Source organism: Gymnoscopelus braueri (genome assembly GCF_963280865.1).
Source record: "Gymnoscopelus braueri genome assembly, chromosome: 18".
NCBI lineage: Eukaryota > Metazoa > Chordata > Actinopteri > Myctophiformes > Myctophidae > Gymnoscopelus > Gymnoscopelus braueri.
The window spans coordinates 4,584,466-4,604,146 of record NC_137618.1 but is presented as its reverse complement, the minus strand read 5'-3'; the positions used below and the strand labels follow the sequence as shown (position 1 = coordinate 4,604,146).

Sequence of the window (19,681 nt, the reverse complement as noted above, 5' to 3'; positions counted from 1 at the left end):
TTGGCCGCCGACCCCCATCTAAAAATATTTAGTTCCAGGGACCCCTCAGAAGCAAAGATTTGAGTTACAAATGTTTGTTTTAAAAATATATATATTCAAAGATTTGCACATATTTTCACAATTTAAAAAAAATAGCAGATCTACAAGTTCATAGCGTGGCACTCGGTGCCGTGCTATGAGATTGTAGATCTGCTATTTTTGAATAGCCAAAGTATAAAAGAATGGTTCAAGTGGTTACACAGATGCGTTCCCGGTCTTAATGGGTTCACCTACAGTTGAGCTTGTAAATCAGCTATTGTTGCTACTTTAGTAAATGGTGCATTTATATAGCGCTCTTATCCAAAGCGCTTTACATAGATTGTGCATTATTCACCCATTCACACACACATTCACACACACATTCATACACAGATGGAGGAGGAAACCATGCAAGGCACATGCTCATCGGGAGCAATTAGAGGTTCAGCGTCTTGCTCAAGGACACTTCCACACTAACTCTGGGGGAACCCGGGATCGAACTGGGAGCCTCACGGTTCCCATCCAGCCACTCTACCCCTGAGCCACTGCCGCCCCATAGTGTGACACTGTACTGTAGTATGACGAAGGACATTCATTTATCCCCCCCAAAAAGACAAAGTTTTTAAAAAAAGTAAAAAGTTGAAATATGTAGATATGAGGTCCTGCTCGTGTATACTCACTTCAGGAGGTTCCTGGGTTTCTTGTCCACATCGTGGAGGTTGATTTTGGTGAAGGTTCCTGTGACCTTTAACCCCGTAGACCACTCCCCACTGAACACCCCGTCTACACTGTCTGCATTGGGGAGAGACAGCACCCCCTGGTGGGAGACATGGGAGGTGAAACACAAGCACTTAGTAATGGATGGATTTATGATTTGGAAATGTGTTTTATCTGTCAATAAGAGTGTAAATGTAACTCAAAGAGTGAACAAATGAAATGACAAAAGTTATGAATGGATAAATAAGAATGAATAAATATGTGGGCTACCTTTCCACTGATGGTCCAATCATCAGAGAACTCTCCCTGGAAAACCGTGTCATCATCACACACTAGAAGACCTGCACCCTGGAAACACACACGCAACACACACACACAACACACAGACGCAACACACACACACAACACACAGACGCAACACACACACACACACACGTTAGCCTTGGTGGGTTACAGTAATACATAGTGTTGTATACTGTTAACTACTACTGTATTAATAACCAACCCTCAACATGAACACATCAATACAATATATAAATACAGAAAATCCAGTCATATATTGCGCTAATCAGAGCAATGGTCACCAAGTTATGGCCTTAGGAAATGTTAGACACTGCTGTAACACTGCTGTAGAGACCCATATGTGTGCACATTAGTTTTTTTGGTGTGGCTATTCTCATGGCAGTCCTCCGAACAGTGCTGGTGCCAAGTTTGGTGCCGAGCGGAGTAACGGTGCGCCTTGCAAGTCTGCATGTTACGTTTGTGACGTCCACCAACCCACCCATTAGGCAATTTTAATATAGGTTATGTAAGACATGTTGTATTAATAAACATGAACACAGCATTGCAATGTACAGATATATATTAGATATATTATGTTTAGCAGATATGGGATATTTGATGCAGTAATGCACAAGGTCTCTGAATGGTCCTGACTGTCTGCACAGTATGAAGGTTTGACTGCTAGTCATAAAACAAAAATTAAATACAAAAATTAAAAACTGAAATACTGTATAGTATGTCTCCTCTGCTGAACTGTGTGTTCATTCACTTTCTAAAACATATAGTTTCAGTCGTGGATTCTGATTAGCGTCCTGTGGTTCAATACTGGATAAAAACACATCTAGGACCACATGTATCACTATCACTGCACCTCTGTCTTATTAACAATATGCACTATGCTGGTCCATGGATGTACTACTGTTCACTATGCTGTTGTTCATATAGATAGAATACTACTTGATTGGCAACAGTGAAAAGCACAGAATCACCAATAACAACGGCAAAACATATTAATCACACAAAAAAGAAGCAGAAGCTTGTTTCCATTGCGGTCCATTATAAAACAAACAACATCCAACAGACTATACAGGAGGAAGGTAATTCAGGGATATGGCAAGGTAAGAGAAAGAGCTCCTTTTCGTCCTGTGTATGTGCAAGGTTTTACATATCACTTTAAACCAAGAGAAATACCTTTTAACCTACAAGTGTACCGCTTGGTTTTGCTCCAGTACCTTCCATTCATTTGCAGAGCAACTGCCTGGTTTGTGCTGCCAGGTTCAGGGACTAGTACTACTGTCTTGTAGATATTATTATTTCAGTTAATTTATTATTTGAATAAAATAAAATTACCCCCACAGAGAGGTGCATCTGGAGATGCCTGAAGGTCTATGACCGAAACATTGATTGCCTTATTAAAAATGATGCACAGCCTGCATAGCTAGTTCCGGCAGTCAACTCAAGGCAGCATGCCAACCTGATCAGGTGACCAGTCACCAGTGATGGAAAAAGTACTCAAATTCTTTACTTAAGTAAAAGTACCAATACTGCAATATAGAAATACTCTGTTACAAGTAATAGTCCATAATTGAACATGTACTTGAGTAAAAGTACCAAAGTATTGGCATCAAAATGTACTTAAAGTACCAAAAGTAAAAGTACTAAAATGTTTGAAAATAGCAGATCTACAAGCTCACAACGCGTCGCGATGCGACGCGTTGTGAGCTTGTAGATCGGCTATTTTCAATTAGCCTGTGTATAAAATAGGGCTAAAGTGGTTAATGTATGCTTCATAATATCAATTTTTATCTGCAAAGTAACTAGTAACTAAAGTTTTCAAATAATTGTAGTGGAGTAAAAGTACAATATTTGTCTCTGAGATGTAGTGGAGTTAAAGTAAAAGTACAGAAAATTTGAAATACTCCAGTAAAGTAAAAAATCCTCAAAAGTGTACTTAAGTACAGTACTTGAGTAAATGTACTTAGTTACTTTACACCACTGCCAGTCACATGCACTCTTCTCCTGATCTGGGCGGTTATTTAAACTTCTCTGCCAACCTGTTCATTCTGGCTTCTCTCTCTGGCTGTGCTGTCGTGCTGCTTGCTGTTGCTCTCCTCTGCTGTCATCGCTGTCTCCTGCCGTATCATCTGCTGTCTGTCGCTTACCTCGTTGTCTGCTGCTGCCCATGAAGATTCTCAAACCCACCGCCTCCCCGGCAACCACCTGTAGGCTCTGTTTCTAGATTCCCATTGGGGGTCTTAATTCATTCCCTGTCAATTCTATTTGGCATGTAACATTAATTAAACTGTTCATGCTTACAGGGATAGAATGAATAGATACAGAGCCCTGACGCCAAACTATGCTTCATATATCTATGCTCAATTATGCTTGATAAAAATATATTCTAAATTCAGTTCAAGAGTTGTCTGACTGAAGTGACGGTGTGCATGTTATTTTTAATTTATTCTGCCTACGCACCCGTCTCTGAGATGATCAGGTGTGCACTGTGCATAAGACCTTGTTTTTCCATTCTAATCATTATTAAAACAGTTTTAATTGGGATATATCTATGATTTTCATGCTGCAGAGGGTCAGAAGACTATAGTGTTCCTATACGCCTCGTATAGCCGGTGTAAAATCCAGGGTAAACCATGGCCTCGTGTGGCTTATATTGCTTTAGAACTTACTGTCATCTTGTTGTCTCTGAACGTTCCTTCGAAGTAAAGTCCAAACTGAGTGAGAACCACACCACTGCCCTGTCGCTGGTCATCACACCATAGACCCATGTACCTCTCACCCCTACAAATACACACATAACACACACACACACTGAGAGAAATACACACAACACAATAACACACAGCACTGCGCTGACGCTGGTCATCACACCATAGACCCATGTACCTCTCACCCCTACAAATACACACATAAAACACACACACTGAGAGAAATACACACAACACAATAATACACAGCACTGCACTGACGCTGGTCATCACACCATAGACCCATGTACCTCTCACCCCTACAAATACACACACACACTGAGAGAAATACACACAACACAATAATACACAGCACTGCGCTGACGCTGGTCATCACACCATTAGTCTCACGTAGCTAGACAACTATTACACAATCTCTGAATGATATTTCACATCAAACTATTCATTTGTCGGAGTTTCAACAGGTTGGACAGCTTTTATTCACGATGAAAAATCACCCTTGTTTAAAAAAAATTATCATGTCGCATAATTTGCGTTTGTATACATGTACTCATGACACAAATATCTATTTAAATCACATGAAAACAACACTCCCGTTGTGTAAAGACCTTTAGTCATTATAATGCTTTATAATGTGATTCGATTATTGTTATAAAGTATTATGAATATTTATGTGCGACGGCAGTATCTATAATTCTACATAAGCTGATTATAATGCAATGTAAGTATGTATTTAATGCATTATATACATGGGCATCACAGTGTGTTTTATGTATAGAGGTTCGAGGGGACACATGCGCAAATCAGTGTTGTTAGGCAACAGATTAAGGTGTGTCCGACATCAGTGCATGTTACATTAGATACGCCCCCTTTCCAGTGGCGTAAAGTAACTACTGTAAGTACACACTCAAGTACTGTACTTTACTTGAGTATTTCCAATGTTCAATAATTGTACTTCTACTCCACTACATCTCAGAGGCAAATATTGAACTTTTTACTCTTACACTTGCTCTTTACACTAATTTGAAACATGTAGTTACTAGTTACTTTGAAGTAACTAGTGACTAAAACGTACATTAACCAGCCCTTACTATATACTTTGGCTATTTGAAGAGATGTTGTAGATCTGCTATTTTCACAAGATGTTTATACATGTGAAATGGGACATTCTGCATAGAGTACTTGAGAGTTTCTCTACATTGCGGTATTGATACTTTTACTTAAGTAAAACATGTGAGTACTTCTTCCACCATTGCATGTCAGATTAATTAAAAACACACGTCTGTTTGTGTCTGACATCAGTGCATGGTGTCCGTCCGCCCATTAGGCCATTTTAAAACAGGTGTATTGAACCTAAAGATTTAGAAGTTTGCCTATAATGATGCCCAAATATGGACATCAATGTTAATGTGTGTAAATCCCCGTTTGATGACATACTTTGTGATGTCATCATAAACTCCATATCCGGTCTTCCGGTCATGGACCCACTGGCCAATGAAAACGCAGGAGGATGTCTTGGCCAGCCTACCGGAGCTCAGCATGCCGTAACCATGGCGATGACCCTCGTTGAAACAGCCCTCGTAAACCTCTCCGTTGGCATACCTGGAATTAACACATGTGTGTGTGCGCGCGCACACGCACACGCACACACACACACACACACACACACACACACACACACACACACACACACACACTAAAGTAAAAACGCATCAGAATTTGAACATACTCAGTTCCACTTTTGGGATGAAGAAAAAATAAAAATAAAAAACCTCCAACATCTACACTTCAAGGAGTAAATTTGTTTTACCCAATTAACCGAATTAAGGTAACAACCCCCCCCCCAAAAAAAACTAAATCATCTTCTTGATGTTCTGCTTTTGAATTCTTTTACCGTAAATTTCGGACTATAAGCCGCGACTTTTTTCCCATTTTTCGACCCTGCGGCTTATATAAAGGTGCGGCTTATCTATGGATTTTTACAGCTAACGGCCACTAGGGGACCTCCTAAATCTATGGATTTTACACCCGCGGCTTATAGTCCAGTGCGGCTTATATATGTTCCAAACATTCAATTTAGCTGCTGCGGCTTATAGTCAGGTGCGGCTTATAGTGCGAAAATTACGGTACTTGCTTTTTGGTAATCTGTGGCCCTGTTTACACTCCGTCATGCGACCGCGTCGCTGGCTGAAAATAGCCGATCTTCAAGCTCACAACGCTTGTGTGCTTGTAGATCGGCTATTTCCGCAGCACAACACCGCGGTACGACAAAGTCTACTTCAGGTTAAAGCAGGAAGTGCATACTGACCTGTATCTTCCATAACCATGGATCTTTCCTTCCTTCCAGTGACCGACATAGTGCTCTGTCTGACCCAGAGAACCCTCTCCATAGCTGTAAAGAAACACACTGTTAAACTACATTGCCCACAATCCAACACTCCCCATAGCTGTAGGACAAACACACTCTTAACTATATTATTACCCAGAGTTGCACAGTGTTAACTGCATTACCCAGCATTCTATATGATAGTAACAGTGTTAACTGCATTACCCAGCATTCTATATGATAGTAACAGTGTTAACTGCATTACCCAACATTCTATATGATAGTAACAGTGTTAATTGCATTACCCAGCATTATATAGGATAGTAACAGTGTTAACTGCATTACCCAGCATTATATAGGATAGTAACAGTGTTAACTGCATTACCCAGCATTCTATATGATAGTAACACACCGTTAACTACATTTCCCAGTAGGCATAGCTGCAGGGTGTGAGTTGAGTTGTTGTTTTTTGTTTAGTTGTACAATAATGAAATACAAAGTGAAATAAACAGTAAAAAAAAAACAGCAGACAAATGATGTGTTTTAATCTCTCTGCATGTTCTGTTTTGTTCCCATTTCTTATTTGGATAATTGGTTAATTGGCTGCTCTATGAATTAATTAGCTGGTAGGTTGATCAGTAATGGTTGGAACTTGGTTGATATGAGTTTAGTCAGGTGATTGGCTGGCCGGTTGATGAGCTAGTTGCTTAATTCGTTGATGGGTTAATTAGCTAGTTAATTAGTTGATTAGGTTAATTAGTATGAGTTCATCAGACTGACCCGTCCTCCAGTCCATGCTTAAAGTGTCCATTGTAGCTCCGCCCATCTGGCCACTTTAGGGTTCCCCTGGAAACACAAGAAACATTAAGACCCGAGGCCGATTCTACAAATGCCTTAACACATTATACATTAAATATGTAGTTCTCAAACCTTTTTGTAATACAAAATTATTCAACATTTTTCAAACACTTTCAAAAATGTTCAAAAATAGCAGATGTACAAGCTCGCAGCGAGGCACAAAGTGAGGCGCTGTGAGCTTGTACATCTGCTTTTTTGAATAGCCAACACTCAAATCTAAAATGACTTGATGCTTTCCCGGTGTTAATGGTAATGGACCCACTTTACCCACTTTCAACCATATCTTCATATAACTGGTCCTCACTAATGCTCATCATAAGATGGCACATGTTGTGAGCTATTTTTTATAGTTTAAATAAGGCTCAAGTGTTTAATTCATAATGCACTCTTTTCCCTTAAATGGAGTGGACTGACACACATTTTTTTGTCTTTGAAATGTAGTGAAGTGAAAGTCGTAAGTATCCAAAAATACAAATACTCAAGTAAAGTACAGATACTCAAAAACAAATCACTTAAGTACAGTATCAAGTAATGCGTTGCTTCCATTTGACTTTCATGCAATACCTCTTTCCAACCAGTAGGTGTCCTACCTGCCCAAGAGATGTAAATGTCTCAGTGGAGGCCGTGACCCTCCAAAAATAATCACATTTTAACTGGGGACCACCCCACCATGACAAGCACTTTACATTTACTTTGGCTCAGCTATAGTTCAGCTATTTTCAACATTTGTTCTTATATTAGTTGACAATTTGGCCAATGTTTGACCAGTTTTTATAATATAGTTTGTTGATTACTTTTGATGCAGTCTTTTTTCATTTAACTTCCTTTTTTTTGTAGGCTAAAAAATGTCACTTTACTGTCATCTCGGGACCCCAAGATGACAGTTGTGGGTGGTTCTCAACCCACAGGTTGAGAACCACTGTTCTACCATACACAGACTTTTGAAATAACATTACAATAACATTTGTATTAATATAACTAGACCATACCCGTAGGGGGATATGAGCACCCAAAGTGTGCAGTTTGGCTTATGCGGTGAGAACAGACAGTTTATCAGGGATCGAAAGTGAGTTTGTACTGTGTAGTGCAGTGGTTCTCAAACTTTTTCATGGCAAGGACCCCCAAATTGACACTTGTTAGCCCGCGGACCCCCATTTGAAAAGATATGCGAGGGACCCCCATAAGAGAAGATTTTTTTACGGCTGTAGCAGTGAATCGCAACCATTTTAATTTCAAGGACCCCCAGTTTGACATGCATTAGGGCTACGGACCCCCATTTAATGGCATTTCTATCCCTTGGACCCCAGTTTATATGGTAAAATGTATGTTAATTTAACTGTGAGAGTGTACAAATGGAACCAAATGGACCCGTTAGAGTCCATTTGGTTCCATTTGTACACTGTCAGAGTTACAGACCCATAAGGGTCCATTTGGTGCCTAATCTATCATTTAGCTGGGGACCCCCTGGAACTCCCTCAAGGACCCCTGGGGGTCCCCGGACCCCACTTTGAGAACCAATGGTGTAGTGTGTACACACACACGCACATCCCGTCGTGGAGGAACAGAACACACACAAACACCCGCGCATATAAAGATCTAACAGGCGGAGCCGTTCCCCGTCGGCCGTCGCCAACACACACACGCGCGTGCGAGCCGTCGCGAGCGCGCACAAACAAACACACACACACACACAACCACACACAACCACACACACACACCATGGTACATCGTCATGCGGCCCGTGGCCCGTCGCGAACACACACACACGGGCGTCGCGCAAACACAAATAATGTACATTGTGACACGTGCCTCCCCAACGTGCATGCGCACGTGCGTGTCCACGCATACACGGCCGCGGACCGAAGTTGTGGTGCGATCATCTCCCCCCCACCCACACACACACACACACACACACACACACACACACACACACACACCACGGAGGCAGCCACGAAATGTGGCTCTCTGGCGAGAGTGGGTGGGGTCTATGGTGTAGAAGCACGGTGTTGCCATGTTGTTCTATTGTAAGCGGTTTAGGGGCCATATTGGTGGTAGTGTGTTTTGGCGTTGGTTGTGAAAGTGCAGGTGGGTGTGGGGACACGTTGTGAGCTTGTCGATCGGCTGTTTTCCAAGAGGCAAGGTATATGTGTGAAAGCGCTGCGTTTGGCCTTCTTTTCATAGACCTTGTTGCTTGTAGGGTTCGTTTCGTTTGGCCTTGTTTTCATAGACCTTGCTGCTTGTTTCGCGCGCGAAACCTGGCAACGACACATGCGCAGGTTGATCGGGCACAGACGACCCAAGACACCAAGACCGACAGAGGTTACTCAAATTATATGTAGGATAACCACTTTCAAAGGGGTATTTAATTTCAAAAGAATTACTTCTGTGGTCATTTTAACATCTAGTCAGGCTGTCCCCAGACAGCTTTTAAGTTGCTTGATTCAATATTTAGATATTGATGATTAGATCTGATTAGATCAGACAATAGACCCCTCCTACAATTTGAAAGGTGAAAATTTAGAACACATTTCACATTTATAATGACCAAAATAGGGATGCCTGTTAAAACTAACTTCTAAATGTCAAATCCTAACCATGACACCAACCTGAATCCTTTCCTAATTGTAAGCCTTAGTCCCCAAATATCAATTATCAACAGTGGTGTAAAGTAACTAAATATATTTACTCAAGTACTGTACTTAAGTACAGTTTTGAGGTACTTCTACTTTACTAAAGTATTTCCAAATGTCAATACTTTTATTGTACTTTTACAACTATTATTTGAAAACGTTAGTTACTAGTTACTTTGCAGATATACATTATTATATCATAAAACGTACACTAGCCACTTTAGCTCTATTGTATACATAGGCTATTTGAAAATAGCCGATCTACAAGCTCACAACGCGTGGCATCGCGACACGTTGTGAACCTGTAGATAAAATTCTACTATACTTGTGGGGACATTTGGTTCACACAATAGAAATAGAAATAGAAATAGAACACACAGACCTGCCGTGCATCCTTCCAGACATCCATCCTCCAGTGTAAGCGGCGTCCTTCAGCCTCCCGTCTCCTCTGAAGGTGTAGGAGGCAGAGCGACACGCCGCCGCCACGCCCGACGACCCTTGACCTATGACCCCCAGGGCCTGCTCTAACGCCTGGCTCAGAGCATGCAACCACTTGTTCTACACACACACACGCACACACACACGCACACGCACACACGCACACGCACACGCACACGCACGCACGCACGCACGCACGCACGCACGCACGCACGCACGCACGCACGCACGCACGCACGCACGCACGCACGCACGCACGCACGCACGCACGCACGCACGCACGCACGCACGCACGCACGCACGCACACACACACACACACACACACACACACACACACACACACACACACACACACACACACAGTTGTTATGAAGTAGTGTTGTTGTCATTGGTCAAGTTTATCAAGATGGCTCTGTGTGTCTCTTCCACACAGAGCATGCTTCAACAGGGGGTCCGGGACCCCTGGGGGGTCCTCAGAATTACTAGAGGGGGGGTTGCCAAATCTTTGTGTGAAAGGATTTTAAATCTTTTTTACATTAGCCACTTGAACGCTAGCAACCTACAGTAGGAACATTGGTGATCTACAAGCTCACACTCACAAAGTACGTTTGTCAATCTGCTATTTTCGGTGAAGAGGTTTGCTTTAGAGCAGTGGTTCTCAACCAGTGGTCCGGGGACCACCAGTGGTCCTTGAGGGGGTCCCAGGGGGTCCCCAGACAAATTAATAGGAACTAAATTGAACCTTGTGTGTCTCTAACTCTGACAGGGTACAAATGGAACCAAATGGACCCTAACGGGTCCATTTGGTTACATTTGTACACTCTCAGAGTTAAATGAACACTGATGATGATACAGTGTAGATTGGGACCCCAAAAAAATCAAAATGGTTGAGTCCCTGGCATATCTTTTCAAATGGGGGTCCCTGGGCTAATATGTGTCAATTTGGGGGTCCTTGACGCAAAAAAAGGGTTGAAAACCACTGGTTTAGAGGGAGGGAAAAAGCATGTGTGTGTGTGTGTGTGTGTGTGTGTGTGTGTGTGTGTGTGTGTGTGTGTGTACCTTCTCCTGTGGTGTAGAGGCCACCAGTGTAAAGGTCTCCTCAGGAAGCGTCACTTTCAGAGCGTTCCTGCAGGGAAAACCCAGTCACCACATTATAGGGGTTTGAATAGCAGCCACTTATCAGCCACTACAGCAGTGAGGGGGTGTTTACCTATCGCTGTGTTGTGGTGTTTTCACTGTGTTGGTCGACAGGGACGTAGTTGGGCAACCAAAATGACCAGTGAAAACACCACAAACACAATTAGAGAGGGCAGTGTGTTTCTGCAGGTAAACACCACCACACTACTCCAGTGGCTGATGCATGTATAGAGGGGAAATGAAGGGTAAATAAATGAATACATTGTTTTGTGATGTAAACACCGGGCAAAGTTACATACTATGCCTTTAACCCATTAAAGGGATAGTTCACCCCCAACAATACTTTTTTTCCCATCATTTAGTCACCCCATGGAGACTTAGATTAATGGATATTTTTAAGTTTTTGTCGCATTCCTAAGACAATCATTTGATGACCGGCAGCGGCTCCGGTTGGAGACACAGGCCTAAAGAGACTCCGTTGTGTCTCCTACCGGAAGCGCTGCCTAGCGGTCCGCTGGTCATCATTCATTCATTCATTTGTTTATTTGGACAGGACAATGCATATTAATGAACGTCAAGACGTAAATACACCGGATTTAGCAAAGATGCTAGTTTTCATCCGCAGTCCTCAAATTATTGTCTTAGGAATGTGACAAAAAAATATATATATATATCCATGAATTCAAGTCTCCATGGAGTGACTAATCGATAGAAAAAAATAATTGTTTTGGGTGAACTGTCCCTTTAAGATCTGAGGCAGATTCTACAAATGTCTTCTAAATCCAAACAGTTTTCTGTAAAAATCTGTTTCTATATATTGTTGCAGTCGGGCAGAAACCTCTTATCTCCATATTTTAACAACGTCCTACTTGATCACACCACAGCGTCACACAAAAGCATCAAAAGTAGCAGATCTACAAGCTCGAAACGTGGTGCGAAGCGACACGTTTAGAGCTTGTAGATCTGCTACTTTTGATGCTTTTGAATGTGAATCCTGAAAAGTAACAGTTTTGGACATGAGGTTTACACCCGATAGAGACCATATAGAGCTATAGATGCTTTCCTGGTTGTAGATCTGCTATTTTTAAACATTTTGCCAGCCAAAAATACATAGTAAAAAAAAAGTGCTCAGGAGCCGAGATACAGCCCTTTTCAGTAATAAGTTAAGAAGTGAATGGAGTAGCAAATCTTCAAATGATGATATCTTGAGTTCTGAACGTTTTTTTTTCACAAAAATACGTCAAACACTTCATTGGCACGTTGCGCCATAGCGGTAAAACACGTCAAACACGTCAATGGCACTCAATGAATTAATAACATCAACACATCAACATGTCTGCTCTTCAGACAGACAGGGGCTCTGAGTCACTCTGTTACACATGCAGCCCAATAACACAAAGCTCTCAGCCAATCAGACTGACTCTGTAGAGTGGTGTTTTATTCTTGTGTGGTGTAACATGTAGTGTTAGTGTGTATTAACCAACCCGATCTCCAGAGATTACCGTAACATTGCACGGATCCAGTGCACTTCATTCCGTGGATAGTCGCCTAGAAACCCCGAAATTGCGTGCATATGTACGGCGCTCCCTTTGTGACAAAACCATTTCGGAGGCGCGCAGTCTCAAGGGAAGTGTCGCCACGTAAGGGGCCACCGAGCGAGCTAAAGCGAGCGAGTTGCCGTCCCGAACGTTACAATTAAAATGTAGGCCTGCGTGCATTTGTAAACGTGTGTTTGGGAACCTGGGAAGGTATTAAAAACCCACGTGAATTACCACGTTAATATTAGATTTTGTACAACACACCCTCAGTCTAATATTAACTGTATAACACACCCTCAGTCTAATATTAACTGTATAACACACCCTCAGTCTAATATTAACTGTATAACACACCCTCAGTCTAATATTAACTGTATAACACACCCTCAGTCTAATATTAACTGTATAACACATCATCCAGTGGAAAAGTGTTTAAATAAAACCCTCAAGATCAATGGTTACTTCCCAGAAGTGAAAAACCCCAAGTGAAACCATTCATTCATTCATTCAAAGTGTGTGTGTGTGTGTGTGTGTGTGTGTGTGTGTGTGTGTGTGTGTGTGTGTGTGTGTGTGTGTGTGTGCGTGCGTGCGTGCGTGCGTGCGTGCGTGCATGCGTGCGTGCGTGCGTGCGTGCGTGCGTGCGTGCGTGCGTGTTACTTGTTAAGGGAAGTGAAACAGGTCAGTGAGAATGCAACACTGCAAACATCCAGCACATTTCAGTACAATATGAACCCTACACAGAAACATCTCAATTACACTCAATTTTGCTGTGTAGGATTAAAAATAAGCCTTATTGTAGGAATGCTAACCATCCTGAACCAAGTATCACAACTAGGAGTTTCAGCTAGCAAACAATAGATATGTTGATACACACATACACACACTTAAATCATGGTCTTGACTTTGGCTGCACCAAAATATTAATATTGTTTTTGTCTTCATTTTTTTGTTTGTTAAAACTGTTTCATTTATTAGGCCTGTTTGCACTGTTGTTCTGTTTTTGTTTATTCTGCATTGAGTGTTTTTCCTGTGTCCTGCACTATGCAAGCACTGTTGAGGGTGTATATCCTCTATAGTATAGTGTTGTATAGTTCCCCGTAAATTAATGCTCTACTTCATCATACTACAGTGACACAAAAATAGCAGATCTACAAGCTCACATGTGCTATTTTTGCTATATTGGCTATATAAGCTTTGAAAGTGCGGTGTTGGGTTTTATAAAAACGTAATCATTTCATTGAGCTGTGCGTGTGCGTGCGTGCGTGCGTGCGTGCGTGCGTGCGTGCGTGCGTGCGTGCGTGCGTGCGTGCGTGCGTGCGTGCGTGTACCTGTGCATGGACCAGTACATCATTGAACAGCAGAAAGGAGTTGACAGAGAATCTTCCAGCATGGAGCAGAGTCAGACACCTGCCGTTTCTGCTGTCAGCCACTAGGCGGCGCTCTGGTTCACGCAGACAGTCCTGATGATGGAAAAAGCACACCTCCTGTCACATAATGACATCATCGCCTCAAATCTTCAAATCTTTGAATATATATATATATATATATATATATATATATATATATATATATATATATATATATATATTTTTTTTTTTTTTTTTAAAGCAAACACTTGTAACTCAAATCTTTGCTTCTGGGCATTCTACAATGTCTTCTAAATCCTAACAGTTTTCTGAAAGACGTATGTTGCTATATCAGTGGTTCTCAAACTTTTCCATGTTAAGGACCACCCAAAATTATATGTATTTGGCCGTGGACCCCCATCTCAAAATATGTAGTTCCAGGGACCCCCAGAAGCACATATCGGAGTTGAAAATGTTCGCTTTAAAACATATATATATATATATATATATATATATATATATATATATATATATATATATTCAAATATTTGCACACATTTTCCACAATATAAAAAAAAATAGCAGATCTCAGCAGAGCTCATAGCGCGGCACTCGGTGCCGCGCTATGAGCTTGTAGTGAGTTCCCGGTCTTAATGGGTTAAAAAGCAAAACAGAAAGATACTTAAGGAACCAGTGGCCATGTACCTGTCAAACTACTTCAAAAGAGTGAGAAACGCCCACGGGCACAACACCAGAGGGAGCTCCACTCATCTCATTCCCCCCAGATTCGGCACAAACAGGGGGATGAATTAATTCTACTGTTATGCCACCAAAATGTGGAACGCCCTACCACCATCAGCCATCAAAACGTGTGACTCCTTCAAAAAACCCTCCTTCAAAACCGCCATGAAAGAGCAACTGGACCTATAGTGCGTGCCAAAAATCCTGAAGGCGGCGTCAACAAGTGTCATTTGGTAGCGGCGGACATCTTTGTGGGGTATAAACAGGTTGACTTAACATTGCCCCCCACAATTGTGTCTGCAGCTACTATGCCACGCCCCCGGGGTGACGACGCGTTGGCACGCACTATAGCTTGCCAACATAAATTACCCCCCACTGTTTACTTGTATTGCTCCTGGTATTGATGAGTTATTGTATAGTATTGTAGGTCTTGATGAATTGAATACACAGTACCTCAATGGAAACAAGCCCTCAGTGTGTTATCCTTTTAGCATTATCTAACTGTACCTCTGTACTTCTTGCAAACTGCTAATAAAGTATTCAATCAATCAATAAAGAAATGTAATTTATATTCACATGTTCCAGGGTTCAATGCCAGGGTTCTAAGGGCACAATTCAACGCAATTATTTGCATGAAAATGGATCGTCAAGTAAACTTTCATCACAAAAAGCTCATGTACTGTAGGACTTTATAACACGTTTACTTTAGATTCACCTGGCTGACACTAGATGTGTTCAAACTGCTGTTCTTGTCATACAAATACATACAAATCTTGTCTCTTATGATATACAAATACAGTGTATTATTATCGTTATTGTTAGTGTTAATGTTAATGTTATTATTATCATTATTATTATTATTATTATTATTATTATTATTATTATTATTATTATTATTATTATTATGGCCTATACTGACATGATCAAAATAGGGAGGCATGGTAATAAATGCATATGAATGATTAATAAATCAATGTGTATACTCACGGTGGATTTTCCAGAGCTGGTTTTCCAGAACAGTTGAGTGGCCTCAGCCTCCCTCCTCCGTTTGGACAGACTGACTGACAGACACTCATACTCACAGCTTCCCTGGTGGAGAGACCTGTACTCCGGAGTGGACTGGACAGACAGACAGACAGACAGACAGACAGACAGACAGACAGACAGACAGACAGACTTTCCTGAAAACTACATATGATGGAGCTTGCACAAAAAAAATATTGAATCTTTACACCCCAAAACCTGTTATGTGACAATACATTTGATTGTTGTTGTAGGACCTACCCACAAACCTCTAAAATCGGATTAATCTGTCAAGTTTCTCCAAATACATCTTGATATACTTGGTTTGGTATGTCCATGGTTAAGGTTTACTGTAACTGGTGACACTAGGCTGCTACATTCAGCATTTCATGAGGGAACGACAACATTGCGTTGCCCAACAAGACACTGATATTAACACTTTACCTGCCAATCACGAGTATAACCGTTGATGAAAAATACACCCGTTTACTGCCAAAAAAATCCATCCACGAGTATAACCGTTTTTCAAAAAAAAAAACTCCTTGGTTAACTTATTACTTTAAAATCCTGTATCTCGGCTCCTGTGTAAAAAAAAATTAAACACTGGCACTGGGGGAAGTAAAATAAAAAAAAACCTCTGGCAGGGAATGTGTTAAGCTATCTCTCCACCGCACCGACGTCGGCCGCAGAAGGCGTTGGAAAGCGTCTCCTGCCATCAAACTGTTGTAGATAGCGCTGTGTCGTCGGGTCGGGACTTATAGGATCTCGTCGACCGATACCGATCGATCGACTCCAAAGCAAAGCTGTAGGCTACTGCAGGTAGGACTAGCTATATAGCCCAAAAGAAGCCACCAGTTTTACCACTTGAGACTTATTACATTAGTATTTTCAAAAATAATCTTTCAAGCCCAAATAAGCAACTACACTTCAGAAACAAGCCTAAACCAAAGCAACCCGCAACTATGAATATTTACAAGCGACTTTACAGGAAAACAAGCCCAGAGCCGCTTATAATAAGCAGACCTGGCAATCCGTCATGTCATCTGCTTTCCTCTCTACGCATGCGCACAACAATGTGCTGTCGGCCGTTGTAGTCTGAAGTCTGTTTGGTGGAGAGTCACCTTTAGATACAGACTAATCCCTCTAATGTCAGCATCCGGCCGAGAACGGATCACACTAGTCAGTTCAGGATGTTTATATTATAATGTGTCTATTTTACATACATGTTATACAAGAAAGACGGAAAGAAAGAAAGAAAGAAAGAAAGAAAGAAAGAAAGAAAGAAAGAAAGAAAGAAAGAAAGAAAGGACGGTACATACGACATCATAGCTGTGAGCCAGTTTGAGCAGCAGGCGTGCATACTGCTGCAGGTGTCTGATTGGCTGGTAGAACAATGACATCAGAGCGACATCACCACTGCTGGACGACTTCTCCTCAACACACAGCTGACGAACCTGTTGACCAATCACATCACTGCACAGACAGACATACAGACAGGCAGACAGACAGACAGGCAGGCAGACAGGCAGGCAGACAGACAGACAGGCAGGCAGGCAGGCAGACAGGCAGACAGACAGACAGGCAGACAGGCAGACAGGCAGGCAGGCAGACAGGCAGACAGGCAGGCAGGCAGGCAGGCAGGCAGACAGACAGACAGGCAGGCAGACAGGCAGGCAGACAGGCAGGCAGACAGGCAGGCAGGCAGACAGACAGACAGACAGACAGACAGACAGACAGACAGAACAGACAGACAGACAGACAGACAGACAGACAGACAGACAGACAGACAGACAGACAGACAGACAGACAGACAGACAGACAGACAGACAGACAGGCAGGCAGACAGATTACTTAAAGGTGCAGTAAGTGATATTTGTGTTTAAATAAAGTGTTAAATACTGTAGCTCTCTATTGTGATAGTAATCATAGTGTTTGTTCAGTAACAGGGCTCTCCCTGTCTCTCCAGCTCTTTAATAAACAGAAAATTTAATTAAATTAAATTTCAATTTTAAATTCAATCCAATCAGGGGAGAGGACCCATACATGATACAGGACAACAACAAAACAATTAGAAGTGATTAAACAAAACAAAACAAAATAAATAGCAGACAAAATTGGAAGTGGAACACTATAAAATGGAAGGTGATAAATGATCTTGTGGAGAAGAAGCCCTTTGAATTGAATTGAATTGAATTGAAATTGAATTGAAATTGAATTGCTTCTAAGTTTCGCCGTTTTTTCTTTTTCTTCACGCCGTCTGGTGCCCCCCCCAGGGTTGGTGCCCTGTGCTTCAGCACCTCAAGCCCGTTGGATAAGCCACCACTGGCTCTACCCCCTTGTTAAGCCTTTCTGTTACACTTGGTATGCAATAAATACATATAAATACATATATATTATGTTAATCTAGTAATCATACTTGTTCAAGGTTTGTGTATTGTTCTTGTATGGGTGTATAGGGGGTCCCCAGCAAAAAATTAAAGTTAATTTTAACCATTATTTCATACTTTTGGCTACTCGAAAATAGCAGATCTACAAGCTCATAGCCTGTCACTTCATGCCACGCTATGAGCTTGTAGATCTGCTATTTTTTTTTTTTTTTTTTGAATAGCTATATAGCCTACTATATTTTAGTGAACATTTTTAACTCAAATCTTTGCTTCTGGAGGAGGGTCCCTGGCACAAAACCTTTTCAGATGGGGGTCCACAGCAAAATACATGTCAATTTAGGGGTCCTTGACATGAAAACGTTTGAGAACCCCTGGTGTATAGTATTACATATTTACTTCTGGTTCCTAAGTCATTGTTGTAGCAGCAATAAACATACAGTGTATATACCAGTGGTTCTCAAACTTTTTCATGTCAAGGACCCCCACAATGATTGATTGATTGAATACTTTATTTAGAAAGACATGGAAACAGTACATGGAAGTGATATGTATTTGGCTGTAGACCCCCATCTAAAAAATATTTTGTGCATGGGATTTTTCAAAAATAACAGATCTACAAGCTCAGAGCATGGCACTCGGTGCCCTGCTATGAGCTTGTAGATCTGCTATTTTTGAATAGCCAAAGTATACAATAATGGTTAAAGTGGTTAAAATGATTGAGATGCTTTTTTTAAACTAATTTTGCAAGGATCCCTGGGGGTCCCTGGACCTCACTTTGAGAACCAATGGTATATACAACAATAATTGAATAATAAAATAATAGATTTGGGGAGAAAAATGGTGGAATGTAAAATCCTGAAAGTGACACAATTCTCAAATGTGTTCAATTATTCATTTATTTATTTTTAAAGCAGTCTCCTACCATTTTCTGTTAACTTTTTGATGATAATCTGTGTTAACTATTTTTAACTGAAGTTATACTGTGTCTTTTTACATCAAAGGTGTGCGAGTGTGTGGTGTTATGCCTTTCCATACTAGAGACAGACAGGTCAAATATTGTTGTGGTACTGTACTGTATATGCCATGTTCTTCCTGTGGAGTGGTTTCAACCGTTGAGTTCTTGAAAGCAGAGATGTAGTTTGTTTAGGAATGTCTTCACTGCTCCTCTCAGTGAAGGGGAGAAAATGCCCTGCCTAATGTCTGTGCGCCACTGAAAGCCTACTGTAGGTGCAAATGATGGCTTTACAATGCCCATTTACTGTATGTGTGGACACTGTTATAACAATGTTTTAAAAGTTGTTTTCATTTCCACTGTAAAGGGACCACCTGCAGATACATGCAGGCTTGTCACATCTCATTCTACTATCGCACTCACTGTTTGTGATGAGTCCCATTTCCTCCAATATAAAGCCTTCTAAAAGCATTACAAAATGTGTTCCTCTACTCCAGCTGTTACCTGATATTCTTGAACATGTGTTCTAAAAATGAGTGTACTGTGCGGGGGGTGTTTAATAAA

General features: G+C 41.4%; 1 protein-coding gene and 1 long non-coding RNA gene across 2 annotated transcripts in view; both read right to left on the bottom strand.

The window, feature by feature from the left end:
- Positions 1 to 14,016, bottom strand: part of LOC308105823 (alsin-like) — a gene marked incomplete at both ends in the record, with an annotated part of 20,339 nt that extends 6,323 nt beyond the window's left edge. Inside the window, 9 exons of the mRNA XM_080456747.1 lie at positions 699 to 835; positions 1,006 to 1,083; positions 3,702 to 3,813; positions 5,178 to 5,342; positions 6,049 to 6,132; positions 6,847 to 6,912; positions 9,937 to 10,112; positions 11,053 to 11,119; positions 13,997 to 14,016. Coding sequence (XP_080312873.1) covers positions 699 to 835; positions 1,006 to 1,083; positions 3,702 to 3,813; positions 5,178 to 5,342; positions 6,049 to 6,132; positions 6,847 to 6,912; positions 9,937 to 10,112; positions 11,053 to 11,119; positions 13,997 to 14,016 — 905 coding nt within the window. The remainder of the gene's footprint in view (positions 1 to 698; positions 836 to 1,005; positions 1,084 to 3,701; positions 3,814 to 5,177; positions 5,343 to 6,048; positions 6,133 to 6,846; positions 6,913 to 9,936; positions 10,113 to 11,052; positions 11,120 to 13,996) is intronic.
- A 9-nt stretch (positions 14,017 to 14,025) lies between these two features.
- LOC308105615 lies at positions 14,026 to 17,221 on the bottom strand. The gene is made up of 3 exons (XR_013934919.1): positions 17,098 to 17,221; positions 15,743 to 15,874; positions 14,026 to 14,128 (listed from the first exon to the last, which is right to left on the bottom strand). It is a non-coding gene; the product is annotated as an uncharacterized lncRNA (long non-coding RNA).
- Positions 17,222 to 19,681: the final 2,460 nt, after the last annotated feature.